At 51.9% G+C, this 17838-nt stretch overlaps 1 protein-coding gene across 1 annotated transcript in view; it reads left to right on the top strand.

Moving 5' to 3' along the window:
* Positions 1-17838, top strand: part of Rnft2 (ring finger protein, transmembrane 2) — a 56046-nt gene that overhangs the window by 31077 nt on the left and 7131 nt on the right. The window contains exons 7-9 of the mRNA XM_059249167.1: positions 13850-13999; positions 15424-15489; positions 15618-15719. Coding sequence (XP_059105150.1) covers positions 13850-13999; positions 15424-15489; positions 15618-15719 — 318 coding nt within the window. The remainder of the gene's footprint in view (positions 1-13849; positions 14000-15423; positions 15490-15617; positions 15720-17838) is intronic.

Here is a 17838-nt window from a genome sequence, read left to right as displayed (position 1 = left end):
CACAGGCCATCAGGCTGGCTGCAAGCACCTTGGCTGACTAAGCTGTCTCTCCTGCTGATGCTCCCGCCTTAGGGGTTTCGCATTTGTGTCCCTGTATATTCTCCCAAATTAGCTCCTGTCCTTTTTGCTTAGATCGCATTGGTTCCTGCTCAGCCATACACACGGACCAGTGGGCTGCCCCGGGAGTGTCATGTTGCAGCCAGGTGCTGTTGAACCGAAAGCCATGTGGGAAGTCTTCTGTTGAAAGAAGGGGACAAGAGTCATGAAGAGACACTAGTCTCTGCCCTAGGACCCTTTACTTCATTTCAGAGGAGCCATCCCAGCAGGGTGTATTGACTTATCTAGGGTCACACAGCATTCTGTGACGGAAAAACAGTGTAACACACTGGGCCTTTCAGATGGGGAGGGGCATGCCCTTGAGGATCCATGAGATTAGTACAATAATAAATATCATATGTTAGTCCAGTGTAAACATGGGAGTAGCTGATGTGTCTGCTCCCATCTTAGGGGTGCCATCTATGTGAGTTTATTCCACACTGTCTTAGTCACTGTTCTGTTGCTGTGAGGAGACACCATGACCAAAGCAACTCTTACAAAAGGAAGCATTTAATTGGCAGCTTGCTTGTGGTTTTAGAGGGTTAGTCCATGACCATGTCATCGTGGTGGGAGGCAGACAGGTATAGTGCTGGAGCAGTAGCTGAGAGCTTTACATCTTGATCCACAGGCAGGAGACAGAGACAGAGACAAAGACAGGGACACTTGGGGCTTGGTCTGGACTTTTGAAACCCCAAAGCCCACCCCCAGTGACACACATCCTCCAATAAGGCCATACCTCTTAATCCTTCCCAAGCAGTTCCACAACCTGGGGACTAAGCATTCAAACATATGTGCCTATGGAGGCCATTCTCATTCAAACCACTGCACATTCCCATAACACCTTGTGAGGCAGATAGTCTCGGATGCTCCCCCTGGCAGACAGGGATACTGACACACAGATAAGGTAACCGGCTTACTGAGGGCTAGCAAGCGATGGGTCAGACACTTGAACCCTGTGTCTTTAGTTTCAGAACTCAAGGTTTCAACATGCTGTCAAACACACACACACATGCAAGCATACATGCATGCATGTTCCCTGTGCATGTGCACACGTCCCAGTCCCACATTCCTGCCAACCTGTCACAGGGCAACGGCAACTGCCACCACTCCGCACAGTGGGGCGTAGTCATAACAGCCCCCCTGTCAACCAGGCCCCACACCCTCCTTCAGGCCTCTCAGACTCCCAGCCTCAGCCCCCGGCTACCTGGCACCCCCTCTTCTGTCTCCAGGGCTTGAGCCTCAATTTCGTTTGGTTTTGTTTTATTTTGTCCCTCTCCCTGCCTCTTCCCTCTGTCCCCCGGGAGACTCTCAAAGGCTCCAGCCAGCCACCAAGGGAGACAGCAGGGACAGGGCACAGTGGACACCTGGGAGTTCTCACACCTCGGCCTACACCAGTGTACGGGGGAAGAGGGGGTTACATTATTTATCTATTTACGCCGTCCTGCCCTGCTCCACACCCCCCCAGCTGTTGTTTCCCACTGGGGAAGATGAAAAACAGCCTCGGACAACAGCAGACAAGACAGACCACATGGCCCCCGCGGTTTAATTTCCCTTTAATTCATTTTATATTGAACCAAATGATACTGTTTGTTTTTAATGGCAAACACTCAGCACGGAGGAGGAGCGGCCGGACTCCTGGGGGAGAGTCAGGAACACAGCTGCTGCTGCTGAAATCCTGGCTCCTTCTGCCCCCCAGCCCCCCATCACGCACCCCACCCCCACCCCATCTTCTTTGGAGATAGGTTTCCAGGTTGAAAGATGACACTCTTCGCCAGCTTGGATGGCGGCTGTCCAGAGGGGAGGCCTGGCTATGCCCCAACTGCGTCACCCGTGGTCCTAGGGTGGCCCCACTGAAGAGACGACTAGGTATCCGGACCGGCCTGCTGTGGATGTTCTTAGTGGTCCTTCTTGCTTATCGCTGGCAAGCAGGACCCACCCAGTGCCCTGTCCCAAGGAGTGGACAGGACACATGGAACTGGGCACAATCTAAGTACATGCCTTAACTCCAGAGCCTGAGGCTGCATCATAAGGAAGTCTATAGTCCCCCAGAAACAAAAGTGGGGGAAAGGAAAACTTCCTCCTACATCCAGGCCAACTCTCTGGGGCCCACCCTTCTGTGGCCTGGGCGGGGTCTGGTGCCTCTTGGAGGCCTTCTGTGACCCTGATTCTTTAAGATCCTTTTTTGCTGAGATGGGCCTTAGCTGGCCGCTGTTCTTACAAGTGAAGAGAACTGAAACTCTGAAGGAGCCCCTGGGCAAGGAGGCAGAGGGCTTTGGTCTATTCATGGTCGTGGTGAGGCTGAACCAAAACGATAGATGCCCCAAGAGGTCATCCCACAGGCCTCCCCATGCTGCAGAGGTGGCTCTGTGCCTGCTCTCTTGTCCACATGCATAGACTCAGAGCCTGGAAAGGAAATCAGGCTAGTTGTGGGTCATGTGACTCACCCCAGGCCTGATCTTTCTGTTAAGATTGGATTCTACCCTCTAGCCAACTGCTCGCTGTGATGGAGAAGGACCCCTCAGAATCAGGGCTTCTAAGCTCAGAGCTCCCAGAGCAGCAGGGAGCAGGCAGGAAAGCAGGTGGCCCCTAAACTGCCACCCTCAAGGCCTCCCTAGTCTTACCCTGCTGCCAGGGCTAGCATTGAACCCATGGCAGGCCTCCTGCCTCAGCCTCCCAAATGCTAGGATTACAGGAGTATGCCACCATATGAGAAATGAATGGGGCTGAGCTGGGGTGTAAAGCTAGAAGGGCCTGCCACAGAGAGGAACAAACAGCCATAGCACTGAGGTGGTTTTCCAGATTACGGTAGAAAGTCTCAGTCCCAACAGTGATGTCTGCCAAGCTCTCACTACACACAGGGATATTCACAGTGGCCAGTGGCCAGGAAAGGCTGCTCATGAATCTGTACTTAGGACAAGACAGGGAGGCTGAGTGCTGGGTTCCCAAAATCAACTGTATCCTCCCATGCCTCCCACACTGTGGGTACCGGGAGGCAACTTCCCAGTGGCCTACTGGAAGGATCCATGTGCCCCTCCAGCTAAATGATAGCAGCTTGTGTCCAGGGCATGGCCCTCATCCCATTTATCCTAGCAACCCTCCTCCCTGGTGCAAGAAAGGGAGTCAGAGCTAAGGCTGGCCCAGGAGCCTGCTGGTGTCAGCCTCCACTTTCTTGCCTGTTCATGAAGACTCTAAGTGTATAGGAAAGAGCTGGGCTCTAAGCTAGGCTTGGTGGCTCATGCCTTTAATCTCAGCAGAGGCAGGTGAATCTCAGAGTTCAAGGTCAGTGTCTAGATAGTGAGATCCAGGTCAGCTAGGGGTACATAGTAAAACTCTGCCAGAGAGAGAGAGAGAGAGAGAGAGAGAGAGAGAGAGAGAGAGAGAGAGAGAGAGAGAGAGAGACAGAGAGAGACAGAGAGAGAGACAGAGAGAGACAGAGAGAGACAGAGAGAGAATGCAAAAGTGTGTGCAGATTTTAAAGAAATCACATAATGCTCTGGAAACTCATGACACTTTCTAGGGCCATCTGTCTCCCTTCAGTTGTCCACAGGAAATCATCCCCATGTCTGCCTTTCATACACTTTCTGTTTCCATTCTTGCCAAGCTATTTATTGATCATGGATTGAGCAAGCATGGAATATACCCAGTTTTACCCCCAGCCAGAGTTGAGTTTGGATGTCAACACTGCCCACGCCAGCAATTTTTTGCATTCACCTCCAAAATATTTGTCATGCACAGTGTGACAGACACTGGTGTGGGTGTAGGGCCTGAATGAAAGGAGCCCAGCTGAGGAGCAGGGCTTGCCTCTTTGGCTAGGTAACCATCATTAACATAGGACTTCAGATAACAGCTCTACTCAGGGATGAAAATAAAACACTGGAGAGATGGCTCAGAGGTTAAGAGCCCTGGCTGCTCTTGCAGAGGACCTGGATTTGGCTCCCAACACCCACAAGGAGGCTGACAACCAGTAACTCCAGTTTCAAGGGACTTGATCCCCTCTTCTGGCCTCCGTGTGCACCAGGCATACATGTAGTGCACATACATCATGTAGACACACACACATATGCATGCAAACACACGTACACCAAAACCACGTCCTGGAGGCCTGGCTTCTTGGGTCAGTGGGAAGGGCTTTGAGCTGTGACTACAAAGATCAAGTTTCTCTGCGGTGGGGTTGGCCCCGGCCTGCGAACTGGGACAACCAGTGGGGTGGGGGTGGGGGCGTTAAGTGCGGGGCCTGCTGCCTGCCCAGCGCCACACAGCAGGTCTGAAACAGCATCAAGACCTGTCAGTCACGCTAAGAGCTCAGAACTCTTTGGGCACGGCGGCCTCACGGCGCGGGGGTGACGTCATCGGCCGGCGCCGCCCCGCGGACCTTGGGCTCTCCAGACGCCGACCGTGAGGAGCCTGCAGTGGATGATCTCATCTACCCGGGAGAGACTGGGCCGCCGGTGACGTCATCGCAACGCCCGTTGCCAGGCAACGCTGGCCCCACCCCAGCTTCCATCAGTCTTGTGTTCTTCTCTCCTTCCCGCCTTCCCTTCCTCCTCTTCCTTCTTCCCAACCCTCCTTCTCTTGATCCTACTTCTGTCTTCATCTTCTCCCCCTTCTTTCTCCTTCCTCCTCCTCCTCTTCCTTCATATCTATTCTTCCCCTCTCCCCGCATCTCACTATCTTTCCTAGGCCTCCTGATTCCTGTCTTCCTCACGATGTCCTGGAGCACCCTGCAGAATTTAAACCCTGGCTCCTCTGCCTGTCCTGTCCGAGCCTGTTTCCTCACCCGCTACCGGTGCTAATAAGAATAGCCCGAGGCCTCCGATCAGCCCTGGGGACAGACAGCATGAGGGTGCTAAGTTTTCCACAGCCTCTCCCGGCCCCACAGGTAGCCGATCTCCTTTTCTGTCCCTTCCCTCTGGGCTCAGATGGTCCTCTCAATGGCTTAGTTAGCCCAGTGTTTTGAGCGGTCTCATCTCAGGCTTGGAATTGGTCGTAACCACCCTCTCTCTCTCTCAGAGGGGCTCTGGCTGTACGGTTCCTGTTGGGATGCGCTAAGAAGGAGATTATAAAACAGGCTTGATGGGGTACCTGTCATGCCAGCACTTGGGAAACTGAGGCGATGTGATCATGAGTTTGAAGACCTTAAACTCCAGGCCAACCTGTCCAGCCGCTCCCAGTGTCCTTTTCCACCAGGTCTCTGACTGGGTCGTTTCTCTCTTACATCTTTGGCGCGGTCATTTATCCCTGTTGCAGTTCCCTGTGCCTCTCTTTCTTCTGCGTTCCTCTCCAGCAGCCTTTCAGGTGCCTTCTCTCAGAGCTCAGCAATTAGCTAAGTGCCTTCTCTCCTGGATAAGCCGGGGTGGGCCCCTCTGCTCATGGCTCTGCCCCTCCGATGACTGCTGGGGCTGTTTCTCCTGAGGTCGCCGGCAGCTGAGGCCTCAACAGCCCAGCAACCTTGCAAGTCACTTTCCTAGAAAAACAAGCCTTTCTGGCCCTATCTATCAGCTTGGAAGAAAAAGCAAACAGGGACTTTGGCTGAGGGGTCCTCTATCCTCAAGGCTGCAACATTTTGTTTACCCCCCCCCCCCACACACACACACACTAAAAGAGGCTTTAGGGTGCAGCCAGGCTGTGGGCTCAGGCAATGGAGCTGTCTGCCTGCCTTTGCTGCACCCTAGGGACACCAGGAGAACCCACTTGGCTCTGCAGTCTTGAAAGAACTGTCTGTCATGGGGCCCTTCCCACGATGGCCATTCAGAGAAGCAGGTGGCCAAGTTCAGGACCCTACCAACACTTGCTGCTTACTTTGGTGCCTGGTCTCAGGAGGAAACACAAAACCTGCCCTTCCTGTGGGAATTCAAGCCGTCAAAAAATGTTGTCTACTGGCTTCCATTCTCTTAACAGATCTGCTAGGTCCGGCATTTTCCTAGATGTGTGACTTAGACAGAGCAGGATCCTTTGCTACTCACTCTGTGTCTCCATTACCTGTGCTGTACATGGAGAGTGTCAGCAGCACCGGCCTCTGGGGCGGTGTGCAGAGTGCTGACCAGCACATAACCTTGTAAGACACCAAACAGGAGAAGGGTCAACCACAGCTGATAAATGGGGAAGTGACCAAGGCAGAATCGTGGTGATGGGTTCATGACTCTGCATTTGAGCTCCCGGATCCACCTGTACCTGAAGCTCCAGCCAGCTTGCCCCCAGGGTTTTGAGATGGTCCCTCCTTTCTCCAGGCTGCTTTGTTAGCTTTCTGACCCTCGTGATCCCAGGAGACACCAGTACTTAAATTAGCAATGATTAGAAGCCCAGAAGGTCAGAGCTGGGTTACTACCCCCAGCAGACAGAGCAGAACATTGAGGTGCAGAGGGGGGGATTATTCCCTCAACTCTTGGGCTAAAAAATGTACACATTTCACATTGAGCTCATGCTGCTGGTGTCAATAGGAAAGCCATTTCCCACTCTGTCCCCCGATTGAGAAGGCTTGGTGACATGTTGTACTTGGCAGACTGCCCATAAAGCCACAACTGACCCTTGTTGAGTCCTTCCATGTGTCTGGATGGACCCTACACCTCTCCAGCCTTAGCTCACTGCCTCCATCAGTCCTGAGAGGGGGGCTCCGGTTGGCCCCATGTTACCAATGTCATCAGCTTCTGTTGTTGACATTTGCCAGGCAAAGCTCCACAAGAGAGCGTTAGAACTCTAACCCGGGTACAGGACCATAAGTCCATGCCCTTTACCCAGGAACCTGCTCAGATACCAGGAGGAGTCCCAGGTGACTCTCTCCCTTCCCCCCCAGTCCTTGCTTCCTTTGTTCTCCATTATGTCCTTTTCATGATCATTGTGTCCAACTCATCAGTCGCCACCAAACCTTCTTCCTCACCCAACTTCAGAGGCTTCATTTCAAAGTCATTTTTTGGACGCAAGGACGATCTGGCTGTGACATCTGCCACCCTATTGATCACCGGAGGTGATAGGAATGAGCTGGCTGCCTAGGTGGCTGTTCCCTTTCCCTCGCCAGTCCTTATGTGTCCATCAAAAAGCTGTGCTCTCGATCAGCGAAGAGGATACCCTTCTCAGAATTGAGGAGGACCGGTCTTCCATCAAGGGTCTACAAGTAGCTGTCTCTCCTGCTAGAACCCCCAAACAAGCTCTCAGAGTCATTTCCTTTAAAACCCCATATGTGCAGAGATCCCGTCAGTAGCATCTTCAGCGTCTGAGTTCTGAAGGCTGTGGCCATAGGAATCCAGCTAGCTGTTTGAACCATAGTATCACCCAGGCTGTCCGCCAAGACTCAAGGAAAGTGAGGGAGCCAGCCTGACAAGGAGCAGGTGCTCCTGGGGGATGGAGGGAGCCAGTGCAAAGGCCCCGGGGTTCAACTGTGCCTGGCTCACAGGGATACGGGGCAGATGGTACACTTTGCAGCAAATGGAAGACATGGAAAGTGCTTCGGACACCTCTTGGGATGTGGCAGAAGACACTGATCTGAGCAGCATCTGGCACAGTTTTGGACCCAAGATTGACTTTGCGTTCTGAAAGCTTGTTTTGGTTGCCATGTGAGGAATTTACAGCATAGAGCAGGCCAGTTAAGTAGCTCTTTGCAACAGGATCTCTAAGTGAATTGAACGTTGATCATGAGAGCCAAGGATACCAAGGGCGTGGAAGGGGGTTCAGTCACAGAGAAGGGACGTCCTTCACCAAAGGTGCCCAGCTAGGAAAGGGCCGGATTAGGATTTGAATCCAGCCAGTAGGAACGTACAGAGACCTAAACTTGAATCGCAGGTCCACTACTGGCCAGCCCCAGTCATCCGTTTAGGTTGCTATGGCAACCAACCTGAAACTGCATGGCTTCAACGGAAGCTGATTTCTCACCGTGCTAAAGGCTGCAGAACCCACGGTCAAATCCCTGAATGATTCGGTTCCCAGTGAGACCCCTCATCTGGCTTGTGAGCACCCTCCTCTCTGTGTAGGGCAGGATAGCCTTGAACTCATGGCAAATCCCCCTGTCTCAGCCTCACAAACCTCACGAGGATGAGGTTGGAATTACAGGTCTGAACCTGGCAACTTTAAAAAAAAAAAGGGTTATTATTTTTATATATGTGTTTGCGTGAGTGTATATGGGTACCCAGAAAAGCATGTCAGGTCCCCTGGAGCTGGAGTTATAGGTGGCTGTGAGCCTCCTGATGTGGGTGCTGGGAACCAAAGCCCGGTCCTCGCTGCAAGCACTCATAACTGCCGAGCCACCTCTCCAGCCCATGGTGTCTCTTAAAAGGACACTAATCCTGTCGCAAGGTTCCACCCTCATGTCCACATCACCTCCCAGGGGCCTTGTGTCCCAGTGCGTCTGGCTGTGTCTCCAGGTTTCACATCGGCCATTGAAACCCACTGTGGCTCCACATTACTCAGGGGGGTTGCATCTATCCTGAAGTGGGTGGACTTTTTGTTACTGTTTCCTAAGCAACTGAGTCTATTTACATAGTATTTACATTGTATCCACATGAGAAGCCACAGGCAGGCTACAGGGTGTGGCGTGTATCCACATTCTACTGTTTTATGTGAGAGATTGGGGCAGCATAGATTTGACCGTGTTTTGTTCGGAGGATTCTGGAATCGTCCACTGTGGATACTGAGGGATGGGGGTTAGGGCTTTGGTGCATGAGTTTGAAGGGATATAGTACAATCTGGAGACAGCCATGCACCCTTACCTGAATGCTGCCGCCGCCTCTTTCTCCTCCTCCTCCTCCTCCTCCTCCTCCTCCTCCTCCTCCTCCTCCTCCTCCTCCATATCCTCCTCCTCCTGGTATTCCTCTTCCTGCCCCTTTTCTTCTTTCTTTTGTGTTTGACTTGAAACTACAGTCATTTAACTCTCTCTGTTCTGTGATTCCCAAGTTCATTTGGGGTATACTGGGAACAGCTCATCTCTCTGTCCTATGATGTCTTCTGGATCTGGACAGATCACACAGGCCTTGTCTCTTGAATCTACTACCTCAGCTGAAGAAGCAGAAGTGGCTGGCCCAGGGTCCAGGTCCTCAGCCTCCACACACAGCCTGTTCTCCTGCGCCCTCCCCTAGCCAGCCTCACAGACAGCAAGAGCAGGGAAGGAAAAACTGCCTCATCTCTGTGGGTCTGGGCTTGGACAGTCCAGATATCTCTCTGCCTCAATTTTAACCTGCCTTCTTTCCCCCCCCCCTTCCCCCTTTCCTTCCTCCCACTCTGCGATGCTGGGGATGGGACTCAGAGTTTCATGTGTGAAGGCCACACTGAGTCTCCCACCCTTTATTCCCCTTGAAGCTACACTAGCCTGTGCCTCTTTCCAACGTGGCACTGATACGTAACACTCCCAGGCCCGGATTAGCATGAGGCTGAGCATTGGCTGTCACCGTGGCCTGCGGTCTTGCTGCGGACCTGTAATTTAGAGCTTGTAGTCCCTTGGATCTGCATGGTACCTGTGGTGTGGTGGATCCCGATCACCTGGGCTCCTGAGAGTGGAAGGTTGGACTTTCAGAAAGTTTGCAGTGGACCTCATGGGAATATTTACACCACAGAAATTGGCAAGCACACAAATTAGGGACTGTTTACCCCCAGGGACCTGGTTTACCAGAACGCCACTGCATACAGTTGTGAGTGTGTGAGTGTATGTGTGGTGTGGTGTGTGTGTGTGTGTGTGTGCGCGCGCGCGCGCGTGTGTGTGCACGTGTGTGAATGTGTACATGTATGTATGTGTGTTGTATCTTTGTGACTGTGGAGGGTGTAGGTACTAGTGTGTGAGTGTATGTGTGTGAGTGCAGGTAAATCAGTGTGGAGTGTGTGTGTGTGTGTGTGTGTGTGTGCATGTGTGTGTGCATGCGCGTAAGTATGTGTATCTTTGTATGTAGAGGAAGGAACTGAAGCTCAGAGAAGTAATGTTGTCGTCCAAAGTCACCCAGTTTAGTGGATGGCAGACCTGACTACGGCTAGTCCCCTACCTTCATCTCTGAGCTATCCTGTACTGCCTCGTGGATCACTGCTCATCGTGAATATTCGTTACTCTCGGGGACACACAAATGACCAATGGTTCCTCGCCTCTGCCCTCCCACTTCTCAGGTCAGCTGGTCCGTTTATCTCTGTCCTCTGTGTCCCAGCCTCCTCAGCAGCCCCAGGTTGTCTCCAAGCTTTTGTTGTTTCCTTGTTTCCCTGCTCTCGCTGTGTCCCGACTCATCCTGACATCAAGGAAGGCAGAATGTAGCCCGGCACCGCCCCCATCACAATCCAAGCCCAGAGCCACCCCCCCTTACTTCCCCACCCCTCGCCCCACAAGTCGTACAACTGTCTCCACATGCCTCTTTCCTGGTGACAGGCAGAAGAGGTGCCCGCGCTCCATCGCCCTCTCATTGTTGGACGTGCCATAGAAACCCGCCTTCTGTTTGGTGGTCGTCAGAACTAACAGGCATGAGAAGCCTGGAATTAGGAAGCTGCTTAATTAGGGAGGCTGTTCCCCCTGGATATACACAGTTCCCGGTGGCCACCCAACCCGGCAGCTAATTGCTACTTTGAAGATGGTGCCGCTAGGCACTCCACTCCCTTGATTTTCTTTTCTGTGACACAAGGGCTTGCTGATGAAGTGGAGCTCTTCTCCACGTTCCCACTCCACTTCGCTGTCTGCCAACTCGAAGGAGGCGCCAGGTGGAACCTTCAGCCTCAGAGCCCCCTGTCCCGCTGTGTGCAAGGATACGCCCTGAGTTGAAGATGCAGGGTGGACACCCAAGGATCTCCTCCTCTGAGGGCCTCGGAGTCCAGCGGGAGAGACCGGGGGTGGGGGGTGGGCGGGGGAGGCTGAGGTTGGGAGAAATACTATAAAGAGAGAGAAGAGAGAGAAAGGACATAAAAGAAACATTGGGCGCATGGATGGATTTGTAGATGGAAAGGAAGGGTGGATTGATGTGGATGGAGAGGAAAAATAAATAAATGGCTGAGGGGTCTGGAGCGATGGCTCGGTGGATAAAACACTTGGCACCCAAGCATGAGGACCTGAGTTCAGATCCCCACCTAGCCACCTAGAAGCCAGATGGGCTTGGAGCCCTTTAGCCTCAGCACTTGGGAGGTGGGGACAGGTGATGCCAAGGGCATGCCGGCCGGCTAGACAGGCTCTGGGTTCAGCAAGAGACCCTGCCTCGGTAACGGAGCGACGAAGGATTGCAGAAGACACACGATGTCAACCTCTGTCTTCCACATGCATACACATGAACACACATGCAACTGTACACACACCACACACACATACACATTTTTCTGAAAAAGGGAAAGGAGGATTGAGGGATGGTGGGGGACATGGGGGAGAAGAGAGGAGAGTTCTCTCTGTCATCCATGGCCCTGTAGTATTACCACATGGCAGTAATCCTCCGCCTCCCACAGGTTGATGTCAAGTGTCTTCCTCTACTTTATGTACCGAGGCAGGATTTAGGAGCTAGATTTGCCTCCAGGTGATACTCGTGGGACAAGGGGTCCTATGGAAGGAGTTTTGAAGGGAAAGGAAGGCCCCTTCAGAAAACAGCGACCCCCCCCCCCCCGCAACCAGGACTCAGCCAAACCGCCATGAGGATAAAGGGGAGCAGATGCCTGGATGACCATTCTTGGTCCTTTTGCGTATCTGCTTCAAGGGGTCACCTTCTAGATGCCTTGTGTCTGGCCACCATGATGGATGGGAAGAGTCGGATAGAAAGTCGCCCTTTGGGTGGTGAGACGGCTCAACTGGTAAAGGGGCTTGCTGCCAAGGCTGACAACCTGGGCTTGACCCCTGGAGCTTGCGTGGTTGGAAGGAGAGAACCAGCTCCTGCAAGTTGACCTCTGACCTCCACACACAGCTGCGGCTCACACACGCACGCATGCATGCATGCACTAACTAAACAGTATCCGATAATTTATCTAAAGAAGTCAAGCTTACATTCTCCACTAGCCCATCCTTCCTCCTTAGCCCTCTCCTGTCACTCGGCCCTTGGTCTTGGTCTGGAAGAGCACTGGGCGGTTATGCTGCAGGCTCAGCTATAATCTATTGTTTTCTGATGGTTCCACGGAGGACCACAGACGTGACACTGTCCTTCCCAGTGTGTCACATCCTAAGGTTCATGGCGTTCCGGTGACTTATTACTGGGGGTGCTGACTTTGGTTGCTTGGGTAATAATAGGGTGTGTGGTTAACCACAGAGTGGCTGTTTCACGGGCTAATCCTTCATAGCCGCGTGGCTTTCCACCGTAGATCGCCAACAAGCAGACCCCACCGCTTGGGTGTTTCCTTTGCGACCTTTTCTGCTGTTACAGAGATCGTCCTGGTGACGTCCCTTCTTGGTACATCTTTATGCAAGGCTCTGGCTATTTTATTCGAAGAGTTACAAGTACTGAGCTCGCTTGTATGAGAGAGAGAGAGAGAGAGAGAGAGAGAGAGAGAGAGAGAGAGAGAGAGAGAGAGATATCCACGTGTGTACATAGGTCTTTTGTGTGTATATGTACATGTAGAAGTCCCAGACTGATGTTAAGTGTCTTCCTCAGTAACTCTCTACTTTATGTACTAAGGCAGGGTTTCTCACTAAACCTGGAGCTCACTGACCCAGCTACTCTAGTGAGCCAGCTGTCCCTGGGGTCACTTGTCCCTGACTCACAGACTCTGGGATTACAGGTGGGCTGCCACACCTGCCTGGTTTTTAGGTGGGCGATAGGGACCTGAACTCTGGTCCCCACGTTTGTTTGGCGAACGCTTTATCCACTAAACCATCCCCCCAGCCCAATATGGAGTCTCTTATGACTATCTTTGAAGAACCATAATGCCTGTAAAATCCATCCACGTTGATAGACATATCAGTCATCTGTTAGTTTTAATAGCTGAATGGTCTCCTATTTCATAAATATTGCCTGAATTTGTGTTATGTGTTCAGCTATGGGTGGTGCATTTGGGAAGTTTCCAGTTGGTGGGTCTTGTGACTGTAGTTGCCAAGAACATTTCCTACAAGTGGGCCCATTTCCATTTCTCTCAGAGAACCTCCTTGGAGGGGTGTCCAGGGTCCCCCCCATCAAGTTAGCTGTCATGTTCGTTAGATTCTGTGAAGAGGGGATTCATTTCTCTCCCTTTCCTAGCACAGGCCCTCATGAGGCTTGTTCAAGGCCAAAGGGAAGAAGGACCCCTGAACCTGTGGCCCGGTAACGAACTAGGTCCTCTTCCTGCTCGCTCTTGGGGTAAAAAATAGGGATGTCATTCTGGGGCTTGTCAGTATGGCAGCGAACCCAGAAAGAGTGAAGTCCCATGTCGAGATCTTTCCCATGGTACCATCTGGCCCCTTTGGAGGCCACAGGGGTTGGAAGTGCAGAAGTAGGTGCCCGCACTTGGCTCCCAGCCTGGCTGTCCTTGCTCCCGTCCCGTGGTGCCAGAGTTAGCCCTGTTGGGTAACTTGGGGGAGGCAGCGATTGTCTTCTGCCCGCCATACTGCACCCAGTCAGACAGTGACCACACAGCTGCCCCCTATCCGAAGTGTTCTGTTTCTCCATCGCTGACACCTGATCCCGGCACTTTGATCTTGTGGGCAGTAGGCAGTGGGCGGTGGACAAGGACTTCAGGCAGGAGCCATGTCTCCCTGGCCACATCCATCGGTCCCCATTAGAACCAGCTTGAGTGCTTTCCAAAGCTGATTAATGGCCTGCCTGTGACCTGGACTGTCATTATGGCCGTGCCTGGGCCCCAGCTCTGTCCTCTGGGTCTCTGCCGCTAACACTAATTGATGCTTTTTGTGTGGCTGCAGGGAAAGTTTTATCTGGTCATCGAGGAGCTGAGCCAGCTGTTCAGGTCGCTCGTCCCCATCCAGCTGTGGTACAAATACATCATGGGGGACGACTCTTCCAACAGCTACTTCCTAGGAGGGGTCCTGATTATTCTCTACAGCCTGTGCAAGGTGAGCTGGCCCAGGGCATGCTGGGCCTGGCTTGAGGGGCTGCTGAGGAGCCAGGGTCAGCCACTAATGCCTTCTGCTTTTAAATCAAAATACATTTCATAGAGCGTAGAATTAACCATCAGCCAATCTGTCTATCTCCCTTCTTTCTTTCTTTCTTTCTTTCTTTCTTTCTTTCTTTCTTTCTTTCTTTCTTTCTTTCTTTCTTTTTCTTTCTTTCTTTCTTTCTTTTCTTTCTTTCTTTATTTCTTTTTTTCTTTCTTTCTTTCTTTTTCTTTCTTTCTCTAGTGCTGCGAACTGAATCCGGTACTTCGCTCATGGTAGGCAGGCACTCAACCATTATGCTGTATCCCTCTTTAAAACTCTGACACAGGGTCTCATCAAGTTCCCAAGCCATCCTTGAACTCCCAGTCGTCCTGCCTCAGCCTCTGGAGAAGCTGGAAAGGATTACAGGCCTGCATCACCAGGCCTGGCTGCTGCTAACGTTCTGTCATGTGCAGTCAGTGGCATTTGCCATCACAGTGTGCTACAACCACTTCCTCTACATGTTTCTAAGACCTGTTCTCATCCCACAAAGAAACCTAGTACCCAGCTTTCTTGGGTAGCAGCCATTCTCCATTCTTCCTGCTTCCCAGCACCTGACAGCCACTAATCCACACCATGTGTCCACACATGTGCTGGTGTTCGGTGTTACGTATCTATGGGCTATGCCACGACCCTTTCTTTGGGTGTGGCTCGTTTGAGTTACCATAATATTTTTGAGATTCACCCACATTGTAGCATCATAGCATATACCAATAATTTTAAAAATGAATTTATTTAGTATTGGAGGAAGGGTGTGCACGTGCTACAGTGTACATGTAGAAGTCAGAGGACAACTTGCAAGGGTCAGGTTTCTCCTTCACCCATGTGGGTTCTAGGGATTGAACTCAGCAGTTCAGGCCTGATGGCAAGTGCCTCTACTCACTAAACTATCAAATTGGTCCCTAAAAGCAAACTCTCATTCTCTCTCTTGCCTCTCTTCCCTCTTCCTTCTCTGTTTCTGGCTTTAAAGGATCTAGGGACAGTGAATGCATTCACTCTGCTTCTTTCCAGCAGGACCAGTCAGGCAATCCAGGCAGAACCAGCCGTGGGGCCTTATCTTGCTCACTCTGCTCAGCTAGCTACCAGTGGCTGGCTCTAGTGCCAGAAGGGTGCTGTGATTGATTAGCAATGCCTGCCTTGGGCTTGGGAAGAGGGAAAACAGTCTATATGCTGTTTAATTATCAGATCAGGGTAACAGAGGAGACTGTTGATATCGGGCGTCAGGACAGAAATAAGGCAGAACTGATAGACATGGGAAGATGGTCGGTCCCTGAGAATGATCAAAGACGAAGGTGAGGGCTGCCAGGAGCAGGTTCTCAGCCTTCACTCTGCTTTGCTTCCAGTCTTTTGACATCTGCGGTCGAGTGGGTGGAGTCAGGAAAGCACTGAAGCTCCTTTGCACCTCACAGGTGAGTGCGCCTCAGGCCCCGGGAGCCAGACGCTGCAGCCTGCAGCAGCCCTTTCTCACCCCCACAGACACTGCCTCCCACGAGGGCTCATGGCCGCTTGTCTCCCCGTCTCCTTCTTCCTCCAACAGAATTACGGGGTCCGAGCCACAGGACAGCAGTGCACAGAGGCGGGCGCCATCTGCGCCATCTGCCAGGCTGAGTTCCGAGACCCTATGATTCTCCTGTGCCAGGTGAGCAGGCGACACTCAGTGGGACTCCGCTCCACAAAATCCCGGCCTGGGAGCCCATCTCAGGGGCCTTTGGGGACCACCTGTCAAGACCAGAGGCAGCTAGACCAGGGCTTTGTTTTGTTTTGTTTTGTTTTTTTCGAGACAGGGTTTCTCTGTGTAGCTTTGCGCCTTTCCTGGAACTCTCTCTGTAGCCCAGGCTGGCCTCAAACTCACAGAGATCCACTTGGCTCTGCCTCCTGAGTGCTGGGCTTAAAGGTGTGCACCACCACCACCACCACCCGCCTAGACCAGGGTTTGACTCTCAGCCCCGCCCCTCACTGCCTGGGTAACCAACAGCAGGCTGCTTTTCTCTCAGAGCATCCGTGTGGGTAAATGTAGAATTTGTTCGCCGTGGTATGTAATATCAGACCATTCCGTTTGCGAATCCCAGCCACATCCATTCTTTAAAAATGTCCGTGCTGTGGATCTAACTCAGGGCCGGCTCCTGCTTAGTATGCATTGTACCTCTGGACACCTCCAGCCCCCAGCAGCATTCCACATTTTTTTTTTTTATTTTGAGACAGGGTCTCACTGTGTAGCTCAGGAACCTTTGAACACAGGCTCCTCCCGCCTCCACCTCCCAGCGTTGAGATCACAGGTGTGTTTTTGATACCTGGTGCCATGGGGTCAGGGGGGTGCCACTCCATCCCCCCCCATGACAAGTGTCAAATGATCATGCTGCTGCTGCCTACTACGTATGGGTCCGACTACAGTTAAAAGAGGCCTGCTACCGCCTGTGGCATCAGCTCTGGCTGCATTTAAATGAGATCATCTGTGCAGCGCTAAACCTGCATGGCTGAACCGCAGCCGCTGCCAGCATTGTCCTTGTGATTTTCTGCGTAGTTATCATCCTCCTTTGTTTTCATTATTGTTGGGGGTCTCCAAGCCACGGTGGTAAGCGCTTTGACTCCCTCACGTGCCCCCTCCCCTCTCCCTGACATCAGGGGTCAGGTGTCAATTCAGTAAATGTGAGCTGGGTCAGAGCAACCGATCAGAGTTCAGAGGCCCTCGAGGTGGAGGATGCCCAGAGCCTGTCCCTCCTCTGGAAGCTCTCGGTCTCCTTAGGGATGCAGACACATATTCATAAATAACTATGAAACAAGGCAGGCAGTGATAAGAGCTGTGTAAGAGAGATTCATGCAGAGTCCCCAGGGACCAGGGCAGAGAGTGACGTGCTCCAGGCTGAGGACGCTTTTTGCATAAGTCTGGGTTCCAGAAGGAATGAGAAGGAAGGCAGATGGCCTCTCTAACACCCTCGGAAGATGGGATAGGAGGTAGGGTCCTCTTTTAGCATTAGCAAGAAGAAATTTGTTATTGCTGTCTGAGAGAGACTTTTAAAGGAGTTTGTTTTTAATTGAAATTTTAATGTTCTGTTGTTTTTTTTTTTCTTGGTGAGACCAGGTCTCATGTAGCCCAGACTAGTCTCAAACTATGTAGCCAAGGATGACTGAACCTGATCCCTTCTGCCCCTGCCTCTCAAGTCCTGAGATTTTAAGTATGCACTGCCATACCTCATGTGTGCTGGACAGTCTACTAACTGAGCTACAGCCCATCGCCTTAATGTTATTTGTTTTTAAATGGACAGTGTAGCCAGGTGTAGCAGTGTACATCTTTAATCCCAGCACTTGAGAGGCAGAGGCAGAAGAATCTCCCTCCACAAGTTCAAGGCCAGCCTGGGCTCCGTGGCAAGCCCCTATCTGCCTCCCCCGCCCCACAAAAAAAAAAAAAGACATTTAGTCTACTTGAGTCAAACTGCAGAAAGGAGACATAACAACTAAATACAATTTGTAACCGTGATTGGATCCTGGGACAGAGGATGATAAAACTGCTGTGTTTTGAGGACATTTAACTCAAGCCTGAAATCATCAGTAGCCACGTGGCAACCCAGTTCTTTGCGCTTTCACAAATCCCCTTCCTGGTCATGCAGTAATTCGAGGGGAAACTGAGCCTGGGTGAGGACCATGTTTCCATCACTGAACTTTAAACTTCTTCTAGAACAAAAGGGTTTTTGGTTTTTTTAAGAAAAAAATTTCCTGCAAGCCATACCAAGATGGAGCCAGCAAGACAGCAAGGTGTCTTG

This window comes from Peromyscus eremicus, chromosome 23 (assembly GCF_949786415.1).
Source record: "Peromyscus eremicus chromosome 23, PerEre_H2_v1, whole genome shotgun sequence".
NCBI lineage: Eukaryota > Metazoa > Chordata > Mammalia > Rodentia > Cricetidae > Peromyscus > Peromyscus eremicus.
This window is presented reverse-complemented; position numbering and strand designations above follow the sequence as displayed.